Source organism: Oryza brachyantha, chromosome 10 (genome assembly GCF_000231095.2).
Source record: "Oryza brachyantha chromosome 10, ObraRS2, whole genome shotgun sequence".
NCBI lineage: Eukaryota > Viridiplantae > Streptophyta > Magnoliopsida > Poales > Poaceae > Oryza > Oryza brachyantha.
The window spans coordinates 13,502,513-13,523,432 of NC_023172.2; the positions used below are offsets into that span (position 1 = coordinate 13,502,513).

At 45.2% G+C, this 20,920-nt stretch overlaps 5 protein-coding genes across 9 annotated transcripts; 4 read left to right on the forward strand and 1 right to left on the reverse strand.

Annotated features, from left to right (window-relative positions):
• The first annotated feature begins 32 nt into the window (after window positions 1-32).
• On the forward strand, window positions 33-3,418 carry LOC102722051 (actin-2). 2 transcript variants are annotated; one of them, XM_006661879.3, is made up of 5 exons: window positions 33-153; window positions 1,561-1,634; window positions 1,748-2,141; window positions 2,404-3,017; window positions 3,116-3,418. In XM_006661879.3, exons 2-5 carry the CDS (start codon window positions 1,575-1,577, stop codon window positions 3,179-3,181), a joined length of 1,134 nt encoding a protein of 377 aa, XP_006661942.1. In that variant the 5' UTR covers window positions 33-153; window positions 1,561-1,574; the 3' UTR covers window positions 3,182-3,418. The 2 variants fall into 2 exon arrangements, with proteins under 2 accessions (XP_006661942.1, XP_006661943.1); XM_006661880.3 differs by lacking the exon at window positions 33-153 and adding an exon at window positions 241-296.
• A 2,172-nt stretch (window positions 3,419-5,590) lies between these two features.
• On the forward strand, window positions 5,591-6,529 carry LOC107305076. The gene has a single exon (XM_040528482.1). The coding sequence runs from the start codon at window positions 5,663-5,665 to the stop codon at window positions 6,494-6,496; it is 834 nt and encodes a 277-aa protein (XP_040384416.1). The 5' UTR covers window positions 5,591-5,662; the 3' UTR covers window positions 6,497-6,529.
• A 3,532-nt stretch (window positions 6,530-10,061) lies between these two features.
• Window positions 10,062-10,992, forward strand: LOC121055478. Its single transcript, XM_040527960.1, has one exon. It carries the CDS (start codon window positions 10,062-10,064, stop codon window positions 10,905-10,907), a length of 846 nt encoding a protein of 281 aa, XP_040383894.1. The 3' UTR covers window positions 10,908-10,992.
• Window positions 10,989-12,897, reverse strand: LOC102712576 (protein ROOT PRIMORDIUM DEFECTIVE 1). Of its 2 annotated transcripts, none has more exons than XM_015841735.2 (2): window positions 11,494-12,897; window positions 10,989-11,075 (listed from the first exon to the last, which is right to left on the reverse strand). In XM_015841735.2, exon 1 carries the CDS (start codon window positions 12,895-12,897, stop codon window positions 11,764-11,766), a length of 1,134 nt encoding a protein of 377 aa, XP_015697221.2. In that variant the 3' UTR covers window positions 10,989-11,075; window positions 11,494-11,763. The 2 variants fall into 2 exon arrangements, with proteins under 2 accessions (XP_015697221.2, XP_040383893.1); XM_040527959.1 differs by having other exon boundaries at window positions 10,995-11,078.
• Window positions 12,898-13,130: 233 nt separating this feature from the next.
• On the forward strand, window positions 13,131-20,425 carry LOC102722527 (probable methyltransferase PMT18). Of its 3 annotated transcripts, XM_015841880.2 has the most exons (7): window positions 13,131-13,215; window positions 14,247-14,464; window positions 16,954-17,660; window positions 17,744-17,954; window positions 18,065-18,362; window positions 18,447-18,911; window positions 19,808-20,425. In XM_015841880.2, exons 3-7 carry the CDS (start codon window positions 16,959-16,961, stop codon window positions 20,031-20,033), a joined length of 1,902 nt encoding a protein of 633 aa, XP_015697366.2. In that variant the 5' UTR covers window positions 13,131-13,215; window positions 14,247-14,464; window positions 16,954-16,958; the 3' UTR covers window positions 20,034-20,425. The 3 variants fall into 3 exon arrangements, with proteins under 3 accessions (XP_015697366.2, XP_006661944.2, XP_040383993.1); XM_006661881.3 differs by lacking the exons at window positions 13,131-13,215; window positions 14,247-14,464 and adding an exon at window positions 15,829-16,048; XM_040528059.1 differs by lacking the exons at window positions 13,131-13,215; window positions 14,247-14,464 and adding an exon at window positions 16,457-16,473.
• Window positions 20,426-20,920: the final 495 nt, after the last annotated feature.

Sequence of the window (20,920 nt, forward strand, 5' to 3'; positions counted from 1 at the left end):
GCGCCTCTTTACATCTCAGCCATTTCTCCCCATTTTCCACCTCCACCACCATATATCTCGCCCTCTCCCTCTCTCTCCCACTCGCCTCCTTCCTACGCTTCTTGCTGCCGCCGCCATCGCCGCTTCGGTTCTCTCCTCTTCTCTCCGGTTTAGGTGAGCAACTGTCTCTCGAGGGTCCCTGCTAGCGATTGGTGCTTCTTTTTCTTTTTGCTGGAGTTACTAGTTCAGTAGGACAGTAGGTGCTCCTGATTGTTTGGCTTGTGTGTATTGCCAAATGCTGGATCTTTAGGATTGGAGTGAGTTGATCTCTTCTTCTTCTTCTTCTTCTTCTTCTTCTTCTTCTTCTTCTTTTTTCTGTTCTTGTTCTTGGTGAATGCTGATCCGTTTGGCTTCAGCTGTTCGATGTATCCGATTCATTCTGTGTTAAAGGTGACGAGTGGTTCTACGATGCGATAGATCTCTTCGATTTGGATTGTGTGGTGAATCGTAAGGCTTGGAGTTGGTTGGACGGCTAGTTGTTCTGAATTGCAGATCAACGGGCGGGGTTTTCACATGAAAGTATGAAACTGCCTTGATTTGGTGGTGATCTGGAATTGTATAGGTTTAGTGAAAAGCTGATTCCTTTTGTTTTTGTTTGCACGGTTGCTTGCTTGGCGTGAGGAAAAAAGGAACAATTTTTATTGCTGTAGTGATCGATTGTCTATTGGGAGTTTATGCTCCGGCGCAAGCATTCCTTAGTTCATATAAGAACACAAGCATACCAACGATTTTATTGTGTGACATGGCTTATTAAATCTGACAAAACAAGTATTTTCAGAAATCACGGGCTCTAAATTATTCCAATGAAAAGGTTCACAGGTTATGGAGTACTAAAATGGATTCCTGTGGACCACGATTCTAAGATGCTTCACATCTTGATGACGGCTGTCTGATCAGAAAAATTAATGCTTCAGATCAACTAATCAGATAATCCATGATACGTGCACACCATGTTCCATTCATTTCAGCCAATCTGGCAGATCCCCTTTTTTTAGGATGGGTCTAAATCGATTGAAATACACGTGTATTGTATACCCTGAGGACCATTCTTTTGGAGGGTCGGTTCTTCAGACCAGCCTCACTTTTATTTATTTATTTTTATTTTGGAGAAGGGTTTTTTTACCCGGCCTCATTTGATGGATTATAATTTTTTAACTGCAACTCACCTGATCTAGTTACTAGAAGTTTATGCATCATAGGCCTTTCATTTTGGAGTATCCTATCCTATATACAACTAAATGCTTTACCTTTTTCCTTTATGCACACTTGTTTTTTTCTGTTTGAACAATCCTTATCACAATTTGCCATGGTAGTTAGTCAGTAATAGCTTTCCATGTAGTAATAGCTTAACAGCATGCATTTTTGGCTTTGGTATTTGATAGAGTACTAAGCAAAGAATATATTGGCTTTGTAACTCATGTGTTGAGTAGGATGAACATTTAGTTCTCACATATTTATTCTGTATCAATCTACAGTTTGTGTAAATGCTGTCTTGAATAAGTTTTTTTTTTGTCAATGCAGATCAATTAACATAAATGGCTGACGCAGAGGACATTCAGCCCCTTGTCTGTGACAATGGAACCGGAATGGTCAAGGTAATTAAAAGTTATCACTTGGCATCACATTGTTGAACACAATGTTTACTTGCTGGGAATTATAGTTAGAACTGAGAAGCTCATCAAGTATTACTTGTCTTCATTTTTTGTAGGCTGGCTTTGCTGGAGATGACGCTCCCCGTGCTGTTTTCCCAAGTATTGTTGGGCGTCCACGCCACACCGGTGTAATGGTTGGGATGGGACAAAAAGATGCTTATGTTGGTGATGAGGCCCAGTCCAAGAGGGGTATCCTGACCTTGAAATACCCTATTGAGCATGGAATTGTAAGCAACTGGGATGACATGGAAAAAATTTGGCACCACACGTTCTACAATGAGCTACGTGTAGCACCAGAAGAGCATCCAATTCTTCTTACAGAGGCTCCACTTAACCCTAAGGCCAACAGGGAGAAGATGACACAAATTATGTTTGAGACATTCAGCGTTCCTGCCATGTATGTTGCTATCCAGGCCGTGCTTTCCCTATATGCTAGTGGGCGTACTACTGGTAAGTGAACAAAGAATAAGCATTTTCATCTGCACACTTCTGTTTCGCTGCTCTGGAATATTAATCAAGCAGGAATAAGCTGTAAAATAAAATGCTATGCGCACAACTCAAATTGGCTGCACATTGTATAAAGTAAACTTAAATGAACTATTCAAACCAAATAAAATACAAGGTTTTGCCTTGCTTTACAGATGTTACAATAACAAAACAAATGCCGCTATGTTCTTTGATCATTTATCGTCTTGATCTTTTTTGTCAATAGGTATTGTCTTGGATTCTGGAGATGGTGTCAGTCATACAGTCCCAATCTATGAAGGTTATGCCCTTCCGCATGCCATTCTCCGTCTTGATCTTGCTGGTAGGGACCTGACTGATTCCCTCATGAAGATCCTGACCGAGAGGGGTTACTCGTTCACAACCTCTGCTGAGCGGGAAATTGTCCGTGACATCAAGGAAAAGCTTGCGTATGTCGCTCTTGACTACGAGCAGGAGCTTGAGACTGCGAAGAGCAGTTCATCAGTTGAGAAGAGCTATGAGCTGCCTGATGGCCAGGTGATCACCATTGGTGCAGAGCGCTTCAGATGCCCGGAGGTCATGTTCCAGCCTTCCATCATTGGCATGGAAGCCCCTGGCATCCATGAGACAACATACAACTCCATCATGAAGTGTGATGTTGATATCAGAAAGGATCTGTATGGCAACATTGTTCTCAGTGGTGGATCCACCATGTTCCCTGGCATCGCGGACCGCATGAGCAAGGAGATCACTGCGCTCGCGCCAAGCAGCATGAAGATCAAGGTTGTCGCTCCTCCAGAGAGGAAGTACAGTGTCTGGATTGGTGGATCCATCCTTGCATCTTTGAGCACTTTCCAGCAGGTAATGCAAAGTTACCTGACGATTATACTTCTTGATGAGCTTTCTAGATTGTTCCAGAAGGTTCTGACACAAGTTCCTTTCCTTCTCTCTTCGTGCAGATGTGGATCTCAAGGGCTGAATATGAAGAATCTGGCCCAGCCATCGTCCACAGGAAATGCTTCTAGATGTTGCTTTAGCTGTATCCTTCATGCGAACCCTTGTCTAGTAGCATTAGCTGGTTGTTTCATGGACAGAAAAAATTTGTTGGTCTGATGGCTTGTCTATGGTTGTATCTACTCTGATTAGCTCCTGTTTTGTGTATGCCATATAATTATTCCGTGAGAACGTGGGAGTCAAAGAACATTATGTGTGTAGTTCCATTTCATAAATTGATTGGATTCTTGGACTTATTTTTTTTAGAACCTTTGCAATGTTCGTCCTCCTGATTTCCTTGTGCTGATATCTTTCCTCCTAGCAATTGTGCCGTGCATTCTTGTCTCCTGGCTTGTGTACTGTATTTGCAACACGCACAATGCTGAACTCTATAGCACAGAGTATTCCTCTCGTTTCTTAAGTACATGTATTTTAAATTGTTAAATGATATGTTTTTTTAGCAAAATGTTTCTATATAGAAATTAATCATCTCCTCATTCTAAAGTGGATTTTCAACTTTGAAATTCCACCGTTTATGTTATTAAATATCTAACAAAAAATAATATTTCATATATAAAAGAACACACCTCCGAGCTACACATTCTGGGTGTGCATTGTGCAAAACGTTCTGCTCAGGCGTATAGAGCTCCTCTAACGTATTCATAGCGATCACAAAACATATATTCGAAAAATAATTTAGGAATAAAATTTTTTTATATATGTAGTCTTAACGATCTAAAAGTCAACGCTAAATAATAAAATTTGATTACTCTAAATTTAAAATTAAAATTTTAGTTTATAAACATGAGTAAAGCGAAAATATAAGGTTGATAGTAGGTGTGGATCCACGTGTTAGCGACTGTAACGGTAGGTCGAAGAATCTCAATCCAGTGGAAACACGGGAGGAGCAGCGGCCGGTGATTTCGCGCTACGAGAAGCAGAGGATAGAAGAGTGCTCCTGTAACTGTAACTCGCCTGTACCCAACTGTCCTCTCCGACCCTTGGATTTGCCAAAACGACCGGCCAAAATCGCTTCCCCGGATGACACCCGCATCGGCAGCACGCCGGCGCCAGAGTTGCACGGGTCTCCTCCTGTGAACAAAGGCAGCAAATGGCTTCTTGTTCGGTTAATCTACTACTATTACTCCTACATCTGAAGATGATTCGGTTAGCTGAGCCTTGAGGGGAAGTATTCTAAATGTTTAAGGAGACATCTCTCGTCTATTACATATCATCTAAATAGTTATAACTAATTTAAAATATATATAAAAAGATAGATGAATACTTAAATATATAACTTCACAAACATACGAGTTCAAATATAATTTCTATAATTTATAACAAAAATAATAAATATGACTATGAGTATATATATAATATTCAAAGTTTAATTTATTATTTTGCTATGGATGGTATAAGACATTTTTTAAACTTACATGTTTATAAAGTGATATATATTATATGAATTTATCTATATAATTTTTTAAATCTTTTAATAATTATTTAAATATTACGTAATAAATAAGGGGATAGTTTAGGCTTGAGCTGTCCAGCTTCTGTGACTGTGTACACCGGTTTCTGGTTTTGGCCAGACGACCACCTTCAAAAACCGGATGTCCGTCATGCCCCGACGACTCGAGCGACGCTGACAGATCACCTGTACCTGCACATACTTTCTCATCGATTCATTGTAATACACCTTTAGGTTTTTTCGTTTGAAACTCGTTGAATTTTTTTTACGTACATTTGATTATTTGTCTTATTTAAAAATTTTGATTAAATATATAAAATTATAAATCATACTTAAAATTACTTTAGTAATAAATCAAATCATAATAAAAAAGTTAATAATTATATGAATTTTTTTAAATAAGATTAAGTGCCAAATATAAGGCCTTGTTTAGTTCCTAAATTTTTTTTTTCCAAAAACATCATATTAAATCTTTGGACACCTAAATAAAGCATTAAACATAGATAAACCAAAAAACTAATTGCGCAGTTACGGAAGAAATCTTGACACGAATCTTTTGAGCCTAATTAGAAAGTGATTAGCCATAAGTATTATAGTAACCAACATGTGATAATGATAAATTAATCTAAAATTTGTTTTATAATTAGACTACATTTAATACTTCAAACCTATATAAAAACTTGATGTGATGTTTTTGCAAACTAAACCCCACCTAAATAAAAAGGTCGACAATCATGTCAACGCTGCACCTACTTTTTCACCGGAATAAACAAAAAATAAACAATAGTAGGCTATAGGCAGCACAGAGCTGTTCCAACTGGAATCCTGGGGGTCAACTCGGTGATAAAACCACCAGTCGCAGGCCGAGTTCTCATGCCGGAATGCCAAGAAACAGCAGCGCGGCGCCGTTTGCTGCCAACCGCAAGAACACCCACGCTGTCATGTCAAATCCCGTGATTTTCTTTTTCAACTCGCCACGACTCGCGCGTATAAACACACTGTGTCTCCATCACGAAACCGCGGAGGAAGTGAGAAAACTACGATGCATTTGACACTTAGCCCAGTGAGGAAGGCGGCGCACGCCCGGACGGCGAGCCACCCGTCGCCGTCGACGTGCCAGTGCCGCCCTGCCCTCGTGAGGCTCGACGGCGCGGTGAGGGAGCTCAGGTCGTGGTCGTCGTCGGCCGGCGGAGGCGGTGCGGTGGATGCGGGACCGGGGCTTAAGCTCGTGGAGGCCGTGCTCGCCGCGCTCGGCGAGGTTCTCGAGCTGCCGCAGGCCGTGGCGGCGCTCCGGCACGGCGGCGCGTGCGACGGGGCGCTCGACGGGTTCCTCGTGCTCGCCGACGCCTACGGCACGTTCGAGTCGGCGCTGCTGGCGCTCGGGGAGAGCGTGGCCGGGGCCCGCGGCGGCGCCCGGCGCGGGGACGGCGCCACGGTCGCCGCGTCGCTCCGCGCCCGCAGGCGGACGGAGAAGGAGCTGTGCCGCCTCGCGGGGACGATGCGGCGCGCCTCGAGGCCGGCCGCGGACGCGACGGGCGAGGGCGACGGCGTGGGCGACGCGGTGGCGGAGGCGGCCGCGGCCACCGCGGCGGCGTCGGAGGCCATCTTCCTGGGGTGCGCCGCGATGTCGCCCGGCACGTCGTCGATGGCCAAGACGGCGCCTCCTTCATCGAACAAGTACTGGCTGTCGAGGCTGCGCGTCGTGCCGGCGGCCAAGAAGGTGTCGCCGGAGACGTGCGCCGCGACGGCGACGGCGGCGGCGGCGTTGGAGAGGCTGGAGGAATGCATTGGTGAGCTGGAGAGCGAGAGCGAGAAGGTGTTCAGGAGGCTGTTGCAGACTAGAGTTTCTCTTCTTAACATCCATAACCCCGTGTAATTCTGCATCTCTGTTACTCCATGCAGTTCGGAATCGGGAAATATTTTTTTAGCACAAATCTAAATAGTTATAAAAAATATAAAATATTTAACAAAATAGAGTAATATGTATATCACTATACGAACATATACGAACATGCAAGTTTAAATTTAATTTTAATAAAAACTGAAACTAAGTATACGTAGAATTTTAGAGAAAGAAACAAGTGAAAATTCTGAGTTTTGCCGTGTCATACCTTGATCTTTATTTGTCTCGTTGCTAAGGCAATAAACGATCATTAAAAAACCCTAAAATAAGCTTTAAATTTAAATTTTAAAATCAAAATTTAGCTTTTACCAGCATAAACATAACCTAAAATATGAGTACTATGAACTCCGGAATTGTGATAGGACCTGTCGTACATAAGAATTTAGGTCCTCATGTCAAACGTTTGACACCACTTTTACGAACATAAACAGAAACAAAAGAGTTATGTATGTTAATCTAAGTTGCACAGCACATCAAGACTAAACCCACCTTTTGCTTAACGTCAAGTATTTTGTAATCGGTAGCACCTGGCAACCAAAGATGGCTATTGGAAAGCAGAATTGCGTTCTGATTAATAAGCATTTTTGTTTTCTGGAGTATGCAGAACGAAAGAGACCTTGGTACTTAGAGCGCCCAATCTTATCAGCGTCATAAGCTACCGCTTATCATCATCGAACACTTGCTGGAGCCAAACTAGTGCAGACGAGCCAACAGTGTGTGAAATTTGAAGCAATGGGGGAGGCTAAGCCATTGTTTGATAGAGCTGACTCCGGTGTATTTTACTGGCTGTGGAATTTAATTCATACCGTTGATCTATTTTTATCGAATGACTGTAATTAGATTATACTACCAACAAAATTAGGTGTATTGAAAATTTGAAAGAATAATATCGTCCTTTTTATTGTGATCTTTATAAAAAACAAAATTGTAAAACCCTACTAATCAAGTAATTAACTAAGTAAAAAGTACCTGTTTTTTACTGGTAGTATAATACTAATAGTAAAATACACCGAAGAGTTGCCCTTGCTTGATACTTGGATCAGCTCTCTGCATCTCTTCCTGTGCTTCTAACGCAGGCACGGATCCATAATGTAGCTGGAAGGGGGCTGATAGCTCGCTCCCCTCTCCTTCATCCTCCCCTCCAATTTCCCCTCTCCTTTCTCCATATCGTGAAGATCTAGCGGGTAATGGAGACTTGAGCCCCCTCACCCCATTACATGTCTGTATTCTAATAATCGGTGCTAGTGTTAGTGTTGGTTTGACATAAGCTTTATCGTGTGATAAATCTTCGGTCCTTATCTTTGGGCCTTTTGCTCGAAAAAATCAAACGACATATTTATATAAGTAAGCATGAAAATAAGACTGATAGACAACTTATAGTTATAGTTGATATTCCTCTTGTTTAGCTCTACAGAAATGGGTAATTATAGTCGTGTTTAAGACTCTTTTGTGTAGGAATATAAGTTACAAACGACAATATATTTTGTTCCGAATGGAGTACTTGCTAGCACTGAGACTCGTTTGGAGCAGGACGTGACGGGCCGAAGCATTGCTGTGCCTATTGTCTGCATCTTTGGGCGTACACACGACAGGATTAGTGTCTGATACTTTCGGTTAGTGGCTACAGTGATGTCGTCGTCTACCTCGTGCCGTCGCCATTGCTGGCACCACGATAGTAGCACACAGAGGAGCACTTGAAAACAGGTGCACTGAACCATCATCGCCATGATCAATGTGCCAGTGTTTGGTCGGATTTCGATCTTTCATCAGCCCTTTTTCTAGAACACAAGGTGGACGCGATTGATATTTCTATATGTGAAGATGATTAGACTGTCCTGAAGAGTCATTACCTTTTGTAGCTGAGCAGTGGATGCGATTGATATTTATATGCGTGAAGATGATTAGACCGGCCTAAGAGTCATTGCCTTTTGTAGCTGAGCACTTTGAGCTTAAAGATAAGCTCCAATCAGAGTCTGGCTTTGTGGCTCGTCTCTGAAACCTGGGAGGTTTTTGGCTGAAGAGAAAACAGCGGACCTGACAAACCGGAGAGAACGGAACGAAGTACACAGCTGCCATGGTATTCTTAATATCTTATAAAATGTGACAACATGGAGAACAATACTACTACCAACTACCATTCCGAAAAAAAATAAATCTAAGTTTGGTTTGAACAGGGGAAAAAAAGATTAATTCGACCATGCAGCATACTGCATACGTATTCTAGTATTAATAAGCTGGCATAGATAATGGATTGTAACCCATTCTGTGAGATGGTAGATTTATATACTATCGAGTATCGACACTTCATTTTCTTAAAAAAAATTACTCATGTAAATATTTGCCTTAAATTAAGAAAATTAGATGCACTCTCGAGGGATTAGAAGATGCGTCCTAAAAAATGAGAGAAGAGTTAAGCCAGCCACCACGAGAAAGGGTTCATAACCCTGACAAAAACCGGTCCAACTCGAAAACATAAACCATTTATTTTTTTTCGATCAAGTTGAAAACCAAGTTGAATTTTAAATTTTTTTGACAAAGTTTATCAGTTTATCACCGAATTTTAAGAAAACCGAAGATACCGCTCAAGGGTTGTTTTGATCCTGTAGTGTACAAGGATTGGGAACCATCTCACGGCATTCTTAACACAGCGAACATCAACTAGTGGTCTTATCTCACGAGATCATCAGTAGGTCATAACCTTTTCAATCTATGTGGTCTCAGATAGACAAAAAACAAATTCACGTGATTATTACATCTTACAGAGAGCGTGATTATCCCCCTAAGACGCAAGCCCCACAACATCACGGTTCCCACAAACATATCAGCTACAGCAAATTATAGCCATAAGCCACTGTTAGGCATAGCCTCACAGTGCCACGCAAGGCAGGTGATTGTTTGGGTGTTTCGTATAAAAAAACTAAATAACATATTTATAAATAAAAGATAATTTATAAATAATAAATTATATACCTATTCTCAGCGAAGTCAAGACTGAAAAAAACTTAGGTAAAAAAACCAAAATCAACTTTAAATTTAAAATTAAAATTTTAAATTTTGACCTATTAACATAAAAAAAATAGACGAAGCTGACTCGGTTAGAGTGAAAGTTCCCGGATCACCTACACCTTGTACTCAAATCACTGTGCAGATTTTGTCCGTATCCATTAGGCAGGCAGAGCTGTTCAAAAGTAAACTCAGCACTGTCAACTACTCAACACAGTGCTGAATACTACTAATAAACAGTAATAAGCACTAGCAGTAAAGGCAGATTAGCAGTTTTGCGGTCATGCCAAAACAGCAGCTCGCCCGCCGTGGCGCCGCACCAACTCCAAAGCGCGCAAAGCCCTTATCCAACGCACGGAAAGCCATCGATTTTCTCTCTTTTTCAACGTGCAATACCACCTGCTCCCGCCACCCGCGCCGTCCCGTATAAAAACCCCCGCGCGCCGTTCTTCTCATCACGCACGCAATCAAATCAAGAACCATTCGGCAACCTACCTGATCGAGTGATCCGGTGGTGGAGGCAGCAGTGAACTCGATGATCGGAATGCAGCTAACGATCAGGCCGGCGGCGGCGGCGAGGTCGGCGAGCTTGCCGCGGGAGCACTCGCACCCGGTCCTGGCGCGGCTCGACGGCGGCATCCGCGCGCTGAGGTCGTGGTCGGCGGCGGCGGCGGGGAGTGTTGTTGACGGCGACGGGCGGTGCTCCGGGGTGGCGCTCGTGGAGGACGTCCTGGCGGCGCTCGGCGAGCTCCTTGAGCTTCCGCAGGCGGCGGCGGCCGTCCACCGCGCGGCCGCGGACTGCGAGCGGGCGCTCGACGGGTTCCTCGTGCTCGCCGACGCCTACGGCACGTTCGAAGCGGCGCTGCTGGCGCTCAGGCAGAGCGCAGGGGAGCTGCGCGCCGGCGCCCGGCGCGGCGACGGTGCGATGGTCGCAGCGGCGCTCCACGCGCACAGGCGGACGGAGAGGCAGCTGCGCCGCCTCGCCGCCGCGATGCGACGCGCACTGAAGCACAGCCCGGTGGCGGCGGCGGCGGCGTCGAGGCCAGCGGTTGACACCGACGGCGAGGTGACCGGCATCGTGGCGGAGGCTGCCGCGGTCACCGCGGCGGCGTCGGAGGCCATCTTCCTGCGGTGCGTGGCAATGTCGCGAGACGTGCCGGCAATGGTGCAGACGGTGCCATCGAACAAGTGGCTGGCAAGGCTAGGCGTGACGCGGGCGGCCAAGAAGGCGGCGTCGCCGGAGATGGCGCCGGCGCCGGCATTGGAGAGGTTGGAGGAGCTGGAGGAATGCATTGGTGAGATGGAGAGTGGCAGCGAGAAGGTGTTCAGGAGGTTGCTGCAGACAAGAGTTTCACTTCTAAACATCCATAATCCACTGTAATTCTGCAGTCATGTTGGTGTCTGTATATGTACTTAGCTACTAAGATATTAGAAGAAGAAATAGGAATGTGTATAATCACCGTGATATATTTAACGTAGTTTGACATAGGCAGGTTTCTCCCTGTTTGCTTCTTTGATTCTTTGCTTTCGCTCCGGTGTAAATGTAGACCTGCTATATGATAATTTTTCATGTTAGTATCTGTAGAAATGTTGATTGAAACTCATCAAGCTCGAAGGCCAATACTCAATAAGAAAAAATAAGCCAAATGCTATCTTTGTCTACTCAATACCGTCAGTACCAAGAAGGCTATAGTGCAAGCGTGGAACTGGTTTAACAGCATGAAACTTTTAAGCTAACGAGAACAGAAGAACTAAATGTAGCACATTTTCTAAGGAAAATGAACTAAAAGATAAAAGGGTAGTGTTCCAACAAAAATATTCTGTGTTATGGACCTATGGTTAATGCTTAGGCATAGTGTTCCAAAACGCCGAAGCAACTTGCTATACTGGAAAAAAGACATTATGGACATACAACTGCCACTAAACTTCAAATCTGAATTACCAACCAGATAAGTTAAGGTTCACACCTTTCCAGTTGTGAGCATCAACTGGAAGTCCAGAAGGCTCAGAACTATACTCAATCCAGAGCATTGCATTGACAGATCATGCCAAACAGTGAGCATAAACCCCTCAAATAAAAACCAATATCCTTCATCTGGTTAATGGATGGCATGCAAAATTCCCTGCACATGAATATGAAACACCATTCAAGGTAGTCCAAGCACCTCTTGAACAGGTTATGGTAGACAAGATTGTCCATGAAATCCACAACTGCTTTCTCCTCCAGCTTCAAACTATCAAATCTCTTGCTCCTGTAGATCACTTGTTTCCTCCCCACTGGCATCAGAAGCACTGGCACATGAAGCCATGTTAGCATTTGAATTGGCATTCCCAAGCCCGCGACGCCGGAGGAGCATGAGCTCAACAAGCTTCCTCCTTGCCTCCGACACATCGTTCGGCTCGATGAGCTTGCCACGATCATACGCCTCGCGCAAGAACACCGTGTGGCGCTTTCCCTTCGCCGAGAGGTAGAATATCCCAGGGTGATCCAAGAACACATCACGGACATTGACCTCGATCCCAAACCATTTCCTGAACTGGCTGAATTTCTCCACCTCCACCATTTTCTCCACGGTCAGGCTGAGGAACTCGTGCGCGATCCCCACTGCCCTCTTCTCCATCTTCTTCCTCGCCATCTTCGACACCTTCTTGCTTCCCACAGTCTTCCGGACTGATACCTCGTATGGCCCAATGTATGGTAGCTGCTGCCACTCCTTCACTTTCTTCCGGTACTCCTTGGTCAGCCTGAATCCCGGCGGGAACTGCAGCTTGAAGGCGTGTTTCTCCGGCCGGGCTTTCTCGACCGCCGGAGTGAACTCCTCGGTCTCCGGATCGGCGACGAGGTGCAGGATGTGGGTGTTGGGCTCGGCGGGGTTGGGGGCGAGGTGGAACAGGTGGGGGTGGCCGGCGACGACGGAGTCCTCGAAATCGTCGGGGAGAGCGAGCTCCCGCCAGACCCGGAAGACGGCGCGGAGTGGGAGGGATCGGGAGGCGGACATCGCGAGGAGGCGGTGGAGGGTGCGGGCTGCCGCCGCGGGGGAGGACGCGACGGCGAGGAGCTCGGCGGCGGGCGCGGTGAGCGAGAGGGAGAGCGGGAGCGGGGCGCGGAGGTCGAACACGCGCGGGAAGAGGCGGAGGAAGTGCAGCGCCCCGCGGCGGTGGAGGCGGAGCGGGAGGCGCCGGGCGAGGCCCGGGAGCGCGAGCGGCTCGGGCGACGCCCGCAGCGCGTCCACCAGCGGCGCCGCCGCGACGAGCGGGAGGTGCGCCGCCGTGAGCTTCTCGAAGGTGTGGTCGAGGTGCCGCGCCGCCACGTGCTGCGCCGCCGTCGTCTTTCCCCGCGCGAGCAGCAGCCGCGCCGGCAGCAGCGACATCGCGCGGCGGCCGCCGGCGTCGGCGCTGGCGGTGGCGGCGGCCGCGCCTCTCCACCTCACGCGACGCCGAGCAGAGACGCTCGCGGATCGCCTCGTGGGCCTAGAGCAGTTCGAGGATTTGGGATTTCGTCGGCCCAGCCCATTAATGGCGGCACCCGAGCTTTTTTTTTTTCCCTTCATCTAAGAGATGAGTAAGTTTACTTGTTCTTCATCGAAATTCAAAAGAACGGATTGAGAATTTGAGAGAAATCGTAGGATGCATCTTCTCTCTCCCGTGAGGTTGCGTGGATCGTCTTCGAGCGCTGCTTGATCCTTGAGGTGAGTGGATCCATGATCAATCCATGGCTGGAATCAGTGGTAATTTTCGCTTTGCGTTTGTGGCGATTGCGTGAGGGGGGAGGAGGGGGTCCAGTTGATGGATTTGATGAAACCCTAGAGCCCCGATGCGGGATTCGGTGGAAAGGAGGAAGATGGCATTCCTTTCGTAGAGATTCTTCCGGTGGCATTCAAATCTTTTCTGTTTAACTTCACTTCATCTTTTCGTTTATGCCCATGCCCATGCTTATGATTTTTAGGGTTATAAGACAAAAATTAAATTAAAAAAACTGTGAGCTGATTTTAGGGTTTTTCACCAAAATTTATTTTTTATATTATCTTTTTATCACTAAGAATACTTATATAAAATTTTATTCACAAATTATTTTGTCTGTAAACATGTCATTTAACCTTTTTTCCACAAATTATTTCGTTTTGCTGTTGTTTTGTTGCTCTTGATCCAAAAATAGCATGTTTTTTTTCAAGAATTTCAATCAAATTTGGATGATTTGAGTTCCCTATGATCCCATTTAGTTTTTTCTTAGGAATTCTTGCAAATGCCTATCATATAGTTTTTTTTTTTGAAACGAGACATTGGATAGATTGATTCTATTACCAATAGTGATCAATGTAAACTTGCTCTTCTGTAATAAAAACTGGTGATAATATACTTGAGAGATGAACCAATATCACCTGCAAAGATATCTCTTTCACCCAAGGAAATAAAAATCATATGCAAATATACCATCATACAAATAACTAGGATGACAATGACATAGAGATTCCTGGTATATGTGCTTGTGGTCCATGCATTTCATTGCACCGACACTACTCCATCACCTCCTGCATCACACTGCATCATGAACACAAGCATCTTTCCAATCCAGTGTTAATGTTCATTTTTAAGTCCAAAAGGAAAAGCAAAAAAAAAAAATTGCAGGGAAGGAATTAAGCAAATGGAGGGCCGACAATCTCTCCCTCTTGTGTGTGGATGCCGTTTCACCATTTGACCAAATCCTGTCCACTCCATGCAGATGCAGGATAAAAGAAAAGGAATAGCTAAAAAGTTGTGCCTTTTGGTTATTTTTTTTCTTCTAACCCTGTGATTCTACTGCAAACAACAACCATCATGGGCATGGCCGGGCAAAGCTGCCCAGATCGATGATCGAATCGGCGATCGCCGGCGAGGGTGGGGGGCAGAGCGAAATTGCTTAGGTCGCAGGGAGGAGGATCTAGGACCTGCATTGTGAAGGTAATTCAAATTCTTGGGTATGAATTCTCCTTTGCTGATGATTCTTGTGGCGTTGTCGTTTTCAATCTTGGGGATGTAGTATGGTTTATGTATCTTGTTGCTTGTTTATTGATATTTACTATTATCTGTCATTTGTGATTCTAAAGTAGACAAATTATCCCTGTTCTGGCAAAAATATGTGGCTTGAGAATATTCATTTTCGATCTTGATCCTGTGCAGATGTTGTAAAGTTGATTGCCGGAAATTCCCCGTTTTTTCCTTCAAATTGTCATGCTTTAGCTTTTTATGACCTGGACAGTTTTGTAATACCTGGAATGGTTCTCACTACTGGTTAAAAGCTTTTAGAAGTAAATTGTTGAAGAGAAAGCAAAATAAAGTACAAAGAACCAAGGCACTTTTAAATTTTGATCTTTCTCTACAGTGGTATTGATTTGCTTTTAGGATCACACACTCCCAGCTGTTAGCCTGTTACATCTTGAAAGCGAAGCTTGGCACAAGAATGGAACACGATTGATCCGTGTTTCCCAAGAGCTAAAAGTAAAAATAATCCACAACTGAAGGTTAGACTCTTCAGAGTTTTCAGATGTCCAGGATGGTTTAGAAACCAACAAGCCTGAAAAACATTCAGCAAAACCGCCAGGCATGGTCAAAGCACGCCACACTCGGTGCGAGATGCCTAATTGCATGGAGACCAAAGATAATTAATCCACTAGGCCACTACAGGGGTGTTTAGATAGGGCTAAACTTGTTAGCCCCATATCACATCGGATATTTAGACACTTATTATAAATATTGAACATAGACTAATTATAAAACTAATTACAGAAATATGAGCTAATTTGCGTGACAATATTTTTTAAGTCTAAATAATCTATAATTAGTATATATTTACTGTAGCATCACATAGGATAATTATGGAGTAATTAAGCTCAATAGATTCATCTCGCGAATTAGTCCAAGTTTATAGATACGTTTTATTTATAGTCTACGTTTACTATTTTTAATAAATATCAAAGAACCGATGAGAGTTTAGTCTCTTGTTTCAATCACTCCATAGCCCATTGCACAATGGTCATCTGGACATTTTGGTCCAGTGCCACCGTACCGGTGTGCCATTACCACGTGAGCCAAGAAACAGGAGGTCGATCCAAGAACCCTAGCCAGCTTTGGTGGTGGTGCTCCTGCGCCCCTCTTTTCCCTGCCCAACTCCACCCTATTTTTTAATCCCGTGTCGGCGTGATCTTTCTGCCACCGCGGGTGTATGGCCACCACCATGGCCCCATTCACACGCACTCCTCCTTTATTTATGAAAGGGGGTCGGGTTAGCTGGGAGATGAAGCTGCTGCTGACATGTGACCGTGTTCGGCATCACTCCACTCCATTTCCACCACCACTGGCTCAGTGGCTGCCTCACTCACTCACCGTTGTCCATTTGCTAGGTAGTAGTCCAGGCTCCACGGCTCGCATAAATAGGCAGAGCCTCTGAACCAGGAGGAACAGGAGGAGGAGGGGTTCTCTCCATCGCTGCCTGCTTGCTTCCTCTCGTCCTTGGGAGTGCTTCTTCCTGAGCTGGCTTCTTGAAAGGTTTGGTTTTTTCTTTTCAGCTTGGTTTCTTGCTGTTTAGTGTTTTCTTGGAGTGGTGTTAATGGTGGTGTCGGTGAGTTGGATCCACTGCCATTAGGGGATGGAATGGAAGTGATGCCACTGGGTGGCATTCATGTGGCTTGCCTGCCATTGCTGTGAGGTTTCTGGATTTCTGTGGCCTGGTGCTTAGCTGCTGCCACCATCTTGTTGCTTCCACTTTGCCTTTTGCCTAGAATATTTACTCTTTAGCTTCTTTGCCTTTTATCCTATCCCCTTTCTTTGCCTTCAGCAGCAAGCATAAATCTTGCTGCTGATTTTGGTGAAGCACAAGCCTTCAGCAATAAGCGAAGAAGTGTAGTTTTTCTCCTCTTGAGTGAGGCAAAGTGTTCTTTTAGAATTATTTCGTGATCTACGATTTATTAGTGGTATTTTGCCCCTCCTGCTTGGTTAAATGCTATCTGTTCATTGTTCACCATGGTCTTGGCCTCTCTTGGGTTTGGTTTCAACTGCTTCAGCTTAATAAATTTAGGACAAACAAACAGTCAGGTGTATGTTTCCTGATGTTGTCAGTGGTCAGATTAAACAATTTTGCTCAGTAGATCCCTTCCATATCCTGAATTTTAAAATGATCTGTAGTTTTTACCCCCATTTTCAAATTTGTAATCGGAAATTTATTGCCATGTGATCTTCGCAAGTACTAAGATTGGTGCGACAATTAGTGTGCCACAGTACATAACACGAGGAATTTCGAATTGTTGTAAATCAATAATACAACTCAAATTCATCCGTCAATTCAGCTTTGCGGCTCAGATCAAGTAGTTGTAGCCCAAGTTCTTCAATTTAGTGCCTTTTTTTTTTCTGCATTCAGCAAAGCTCCTAGCTGACGAGTTCTTGAAATCTTGCAGGAGCCATGGCGAAAGAGTATCCTGCCTCCCCTAAAGCTCAGCAGCTGCAAGAATCCAGGAAGCAGCGGCTCACCTACATCCTGGTGGTGAGCGCGCTCTGCGTCGCCTTCTACGTCCTCGGCGCGTGGCAGAACACCACGCTGCCGAAGCCGGCGGCGAGCTCGGCGATCACCAAGGTCGGCTGCGACCCGGCGGCGTCCTCCTCCTCCGCCGTGCCGTCGTTCGGGTCGGCCTCGCAGGAGTCGCTCGACTTCGAGGCGCACCACCAGCTCAGCCTCGACGACTCGGACGCCGGGGCGGCGGTGCAGCCGTTCCCGGCGTGCCCGATGAACTTCAGCGAGTACACGCCGTGCGAGGACCGGACGCGAGGCCGGCGGTTCGAGCGGGCGATGCTGGTGTACCGGGAGCGGCACTGCCCCGGCAAGGACGAGGAGATCCGGTGCCTCGTCCCGGCGCCGCCCAAGTACAGGACGCCGTTCAAGTGGCCGCAGAGCCGGGACTACGCCTGGTTCAACAACATTCCCCACAAGGAGCTCAGCATCGAGAAGGCCGTGCAGAACTGGATCCAGGTCGACGGCGAACGGTTCCGGTTCCCCGGTGGCGGCACCATGTTCCCGCGCGGCGCGGACGCCTACATCGACGACATTGGCAAGCTCATCTCGTTGTCGGACGGCAGGATCAGGACTGCGATCGACACGGGTTGCGGGGTACGGGGGAGAAGATCAGAACATCTAGCTCAGGTTTCTTGATTTTGTAACAATGTGCTCATGCTTTTGCGTCTTGTTTTCAGGTTGCTAGCTGGGGTGCTTACCTGCTGAAGAGGAACATCCTTGCAATGTCGTTTGCACCGAGGGACACCCATGAAGCTCAGGTGCAATTCGCGCTGGAGCGAGGTGTGCCGGCCATCATCGGCGTGATGGGAAAGCAGCGGCTACCTTACCCGTCTAGGGCATTCGATATGGCGCATTGTTCGCGCTGCTTGATTCCATGGCAAGAGTTTGGTGAGCACTTGTCTAGGATCAAATTAGTTTCTATGTGTATCATGTTTTCATGCTGTTCTTAGGTAAAAATTTATTGACTAAGTGTGTTGATGTTTTGAAATTTTCCATAGATGGACTGTACCTAGCTGAAGTTGACAGAATTCTAAGGCCTGGGGGATACTGGATCCACTCGGGTCCTCCGATCAATTGGAAGACACACTACAAGGGATGGGAGAGGACCAAGGAAGACCTCAAGCAAGAGCAAGACCAGATCGAGGATGTGGCGAGGAGCCTTTGCTGGAACAAGGTGGTTGAGAAGGGTGATCTCTCCATCTGGCAAAAGCCTAAGAACCACCTTGAGTGTGCCAACATCAAGAAGAAGTACAAGACACCCCATATCTGCAAGAGTGATAATCCTGATGCTGCCTGGTATGGAATCACTGCATCAACAAGATTATCTGGCAAATCATCTAGCTGTCTGCTGCTGAATTGGCTGCTTCTTCATGTGTGTAGGTACAAGAAGATGGAAGCATGTGTTACTCCATTGCCTGAAGTAAGCAACCAGGGAGAGATCGCAGGTGGAGCGGTGGATAGATGGCCACAAAGGGCATTTGCAGTCCCTCCAAGGGTGAGGAGGGGTATGATTCCAGGAATTGACGCGAAGAAATTTGAGGAGGACAAGAAGCTGTGGGAAAAGAGGGTGGCATACTACAAGCGCACCCTACCCATAGCCGAGGGGAGATACAGAAATGTGATGGACATGAACGCGAATTTGGGCGGGTTCGCTGCTACTTTAGTCAAGTATCCTGTGTGGGTGATGAATGTCGTCCCTGTAAATTCAGACCGGGACACCCTTGGAGCAATTTATGAGCGGGGATTCATTGGCACGTACCAGGACTGGTGTGAAGCTTTCTCGACGTATCCAAGAACATATGACCTCCTGCATGCTGACAATTTGTTTAGCATTTATCAGGACAGGTGACAAATGTTTTATACTATATATCATTTCTTTTAGCTCTTACTTCTGCTTAACCATGTTCAAGCTATCACCGTTTAGTTGTGCATTTCACTGAACATCTTCCCAAGTATGTTGATTTTAGGTTAGCCCTTAAAGGATGCACCTGTCTTGTCCTTAGTCTGTTCTCTGATTCAGAAGACTCATTTTTTCTTTTTACCAAATTAATTTTGGAAGATATTTCCAATGGCAATTCGCCATCATTTTCTACATGAATTCATATAGAATGAGTATAGCTTAAGCCTTAAGCTACACAGCTGTGAGTACCATATAATGAATTTTCAACTGTACACCAAAAGATGGAGACATTGTGCACTGGCCGGTAGTAAATGAAAACCAATGGCATGATAGTCCTTTTAGTCCTCGTTAGATCATTGCCACGATGTGCATGGCCTGTACAGTACTACTCTTCATTATGCCTGCAAAGCCGCTAACCTTTATACTCCCTCCATATTTTTTTTATATGACGCCGTTGACTTTTAAGTCCATGTTTGACCATTCGTCTCATTCAAAAAAATTATATAATTATTAATTATTTTATTATAATATGATTTATTATTATAGGAACTTTAAGTATGCATTATAATTTTGCATATTTGGATATAAATTTTGAATAAGACGAAGAGTCAAACATAATCCTAATAGTCAACGGTGTCATACATAAAAATATGGAGGGAGTACAATTTTGAAAGCAAGTCACTGATATTTCTACCAGTGCTCATGCTTGTTGTGCTTACACATGATCCCATGCCAGCAACAATGTCTGCATTGGTGGTGGGGCAATCAGAATGTGCAAAACTGCAAACCACATTGTTGGCTGGTAGCCTGTTTACTGATGCACATTTCTTCAACTCTGCAGGTGTGACATAACCAGCATCCTCTTAGAGATGGACAGGATCCTAAGGCCCGAGGGCACGGCGATCATCCGCGACACGGTCGACGTCCTCACCAAGGTCCAGGCGATCGCGAAGCGGATGCGGTGGGAGAGCCGCATCATGGACCATGAGGACGGGCCCTTCAACCCAGAGAAGGTCCTCATGGCGGTCAAGACATACTGGACTGCCGATGAATCGGAGCAGCACTAGCAACACTGCACACAGACAGCACACAGAACAGGCTCGGCTGATCTCTCTGAAGACTGAAATCTGAAACCCAGCTTTGTTTTCAGAGCTGTGATGATGATGGCATCGGAGTTTCTGCCATCTCGGTGTAGCTGAGGATCATCTGGTCACTTGTTTTCTTTGGCCTTCTGCAAATTCTTTCTAGTTCCAAATCAAGGAGAAGCTGTGGAGGGTTTTTCGGGTGAGATTGGGCATGGTGGGGTGGATGATATATGAGTTTGTTAGCAGGGTAACAAGTGCAAAATCTTACATAGGGTTCTTGCCCCAGTTTCACACATGGAGCAGACAGCAGAGCATAGGTTTTTTTAGACTGTAATATGATGGCGTCCAAGTATCCAATAGACAATGTTACTCTATATCGAGGTTAACTAAGATAGGTGTTTGTCGAGTTTATTTATGTAGTTCTTGGAATGATCAGTTTTTTTATCATTTAACGGCGATTTCTTATGTTCCTTGACACGGTTGCAGTACATTCTTCCAAAGTAAGTAGTGATTACATGTCACATTTACTGGCAGATGAAGCTAGAACAGAACAGAACAGCTGTTTGCCCTGAGTTGGCCCAGAAGTAACTGTTTGCCCTTACAGTGGATGGAAAAGAGCGTTCTCAACAGCTTATCTATCTCACCCTCTATCCTGAAAATAGAGGATGAAAACTACAAATTAAGCTTTAACAGAACGACCATCCTACCTATCATTTATTTTTGGATGTCATCCATATTAGAAGAGAACCTTTATATTTGGATGAGCTCTCTCCATCCTCCAAATAGATATAGAGTATGTCATCTATATATGATCTATTGGAGTACAAAGAGATATAAAGGATAAAATTGTTTTAGATGATCATCCAAAT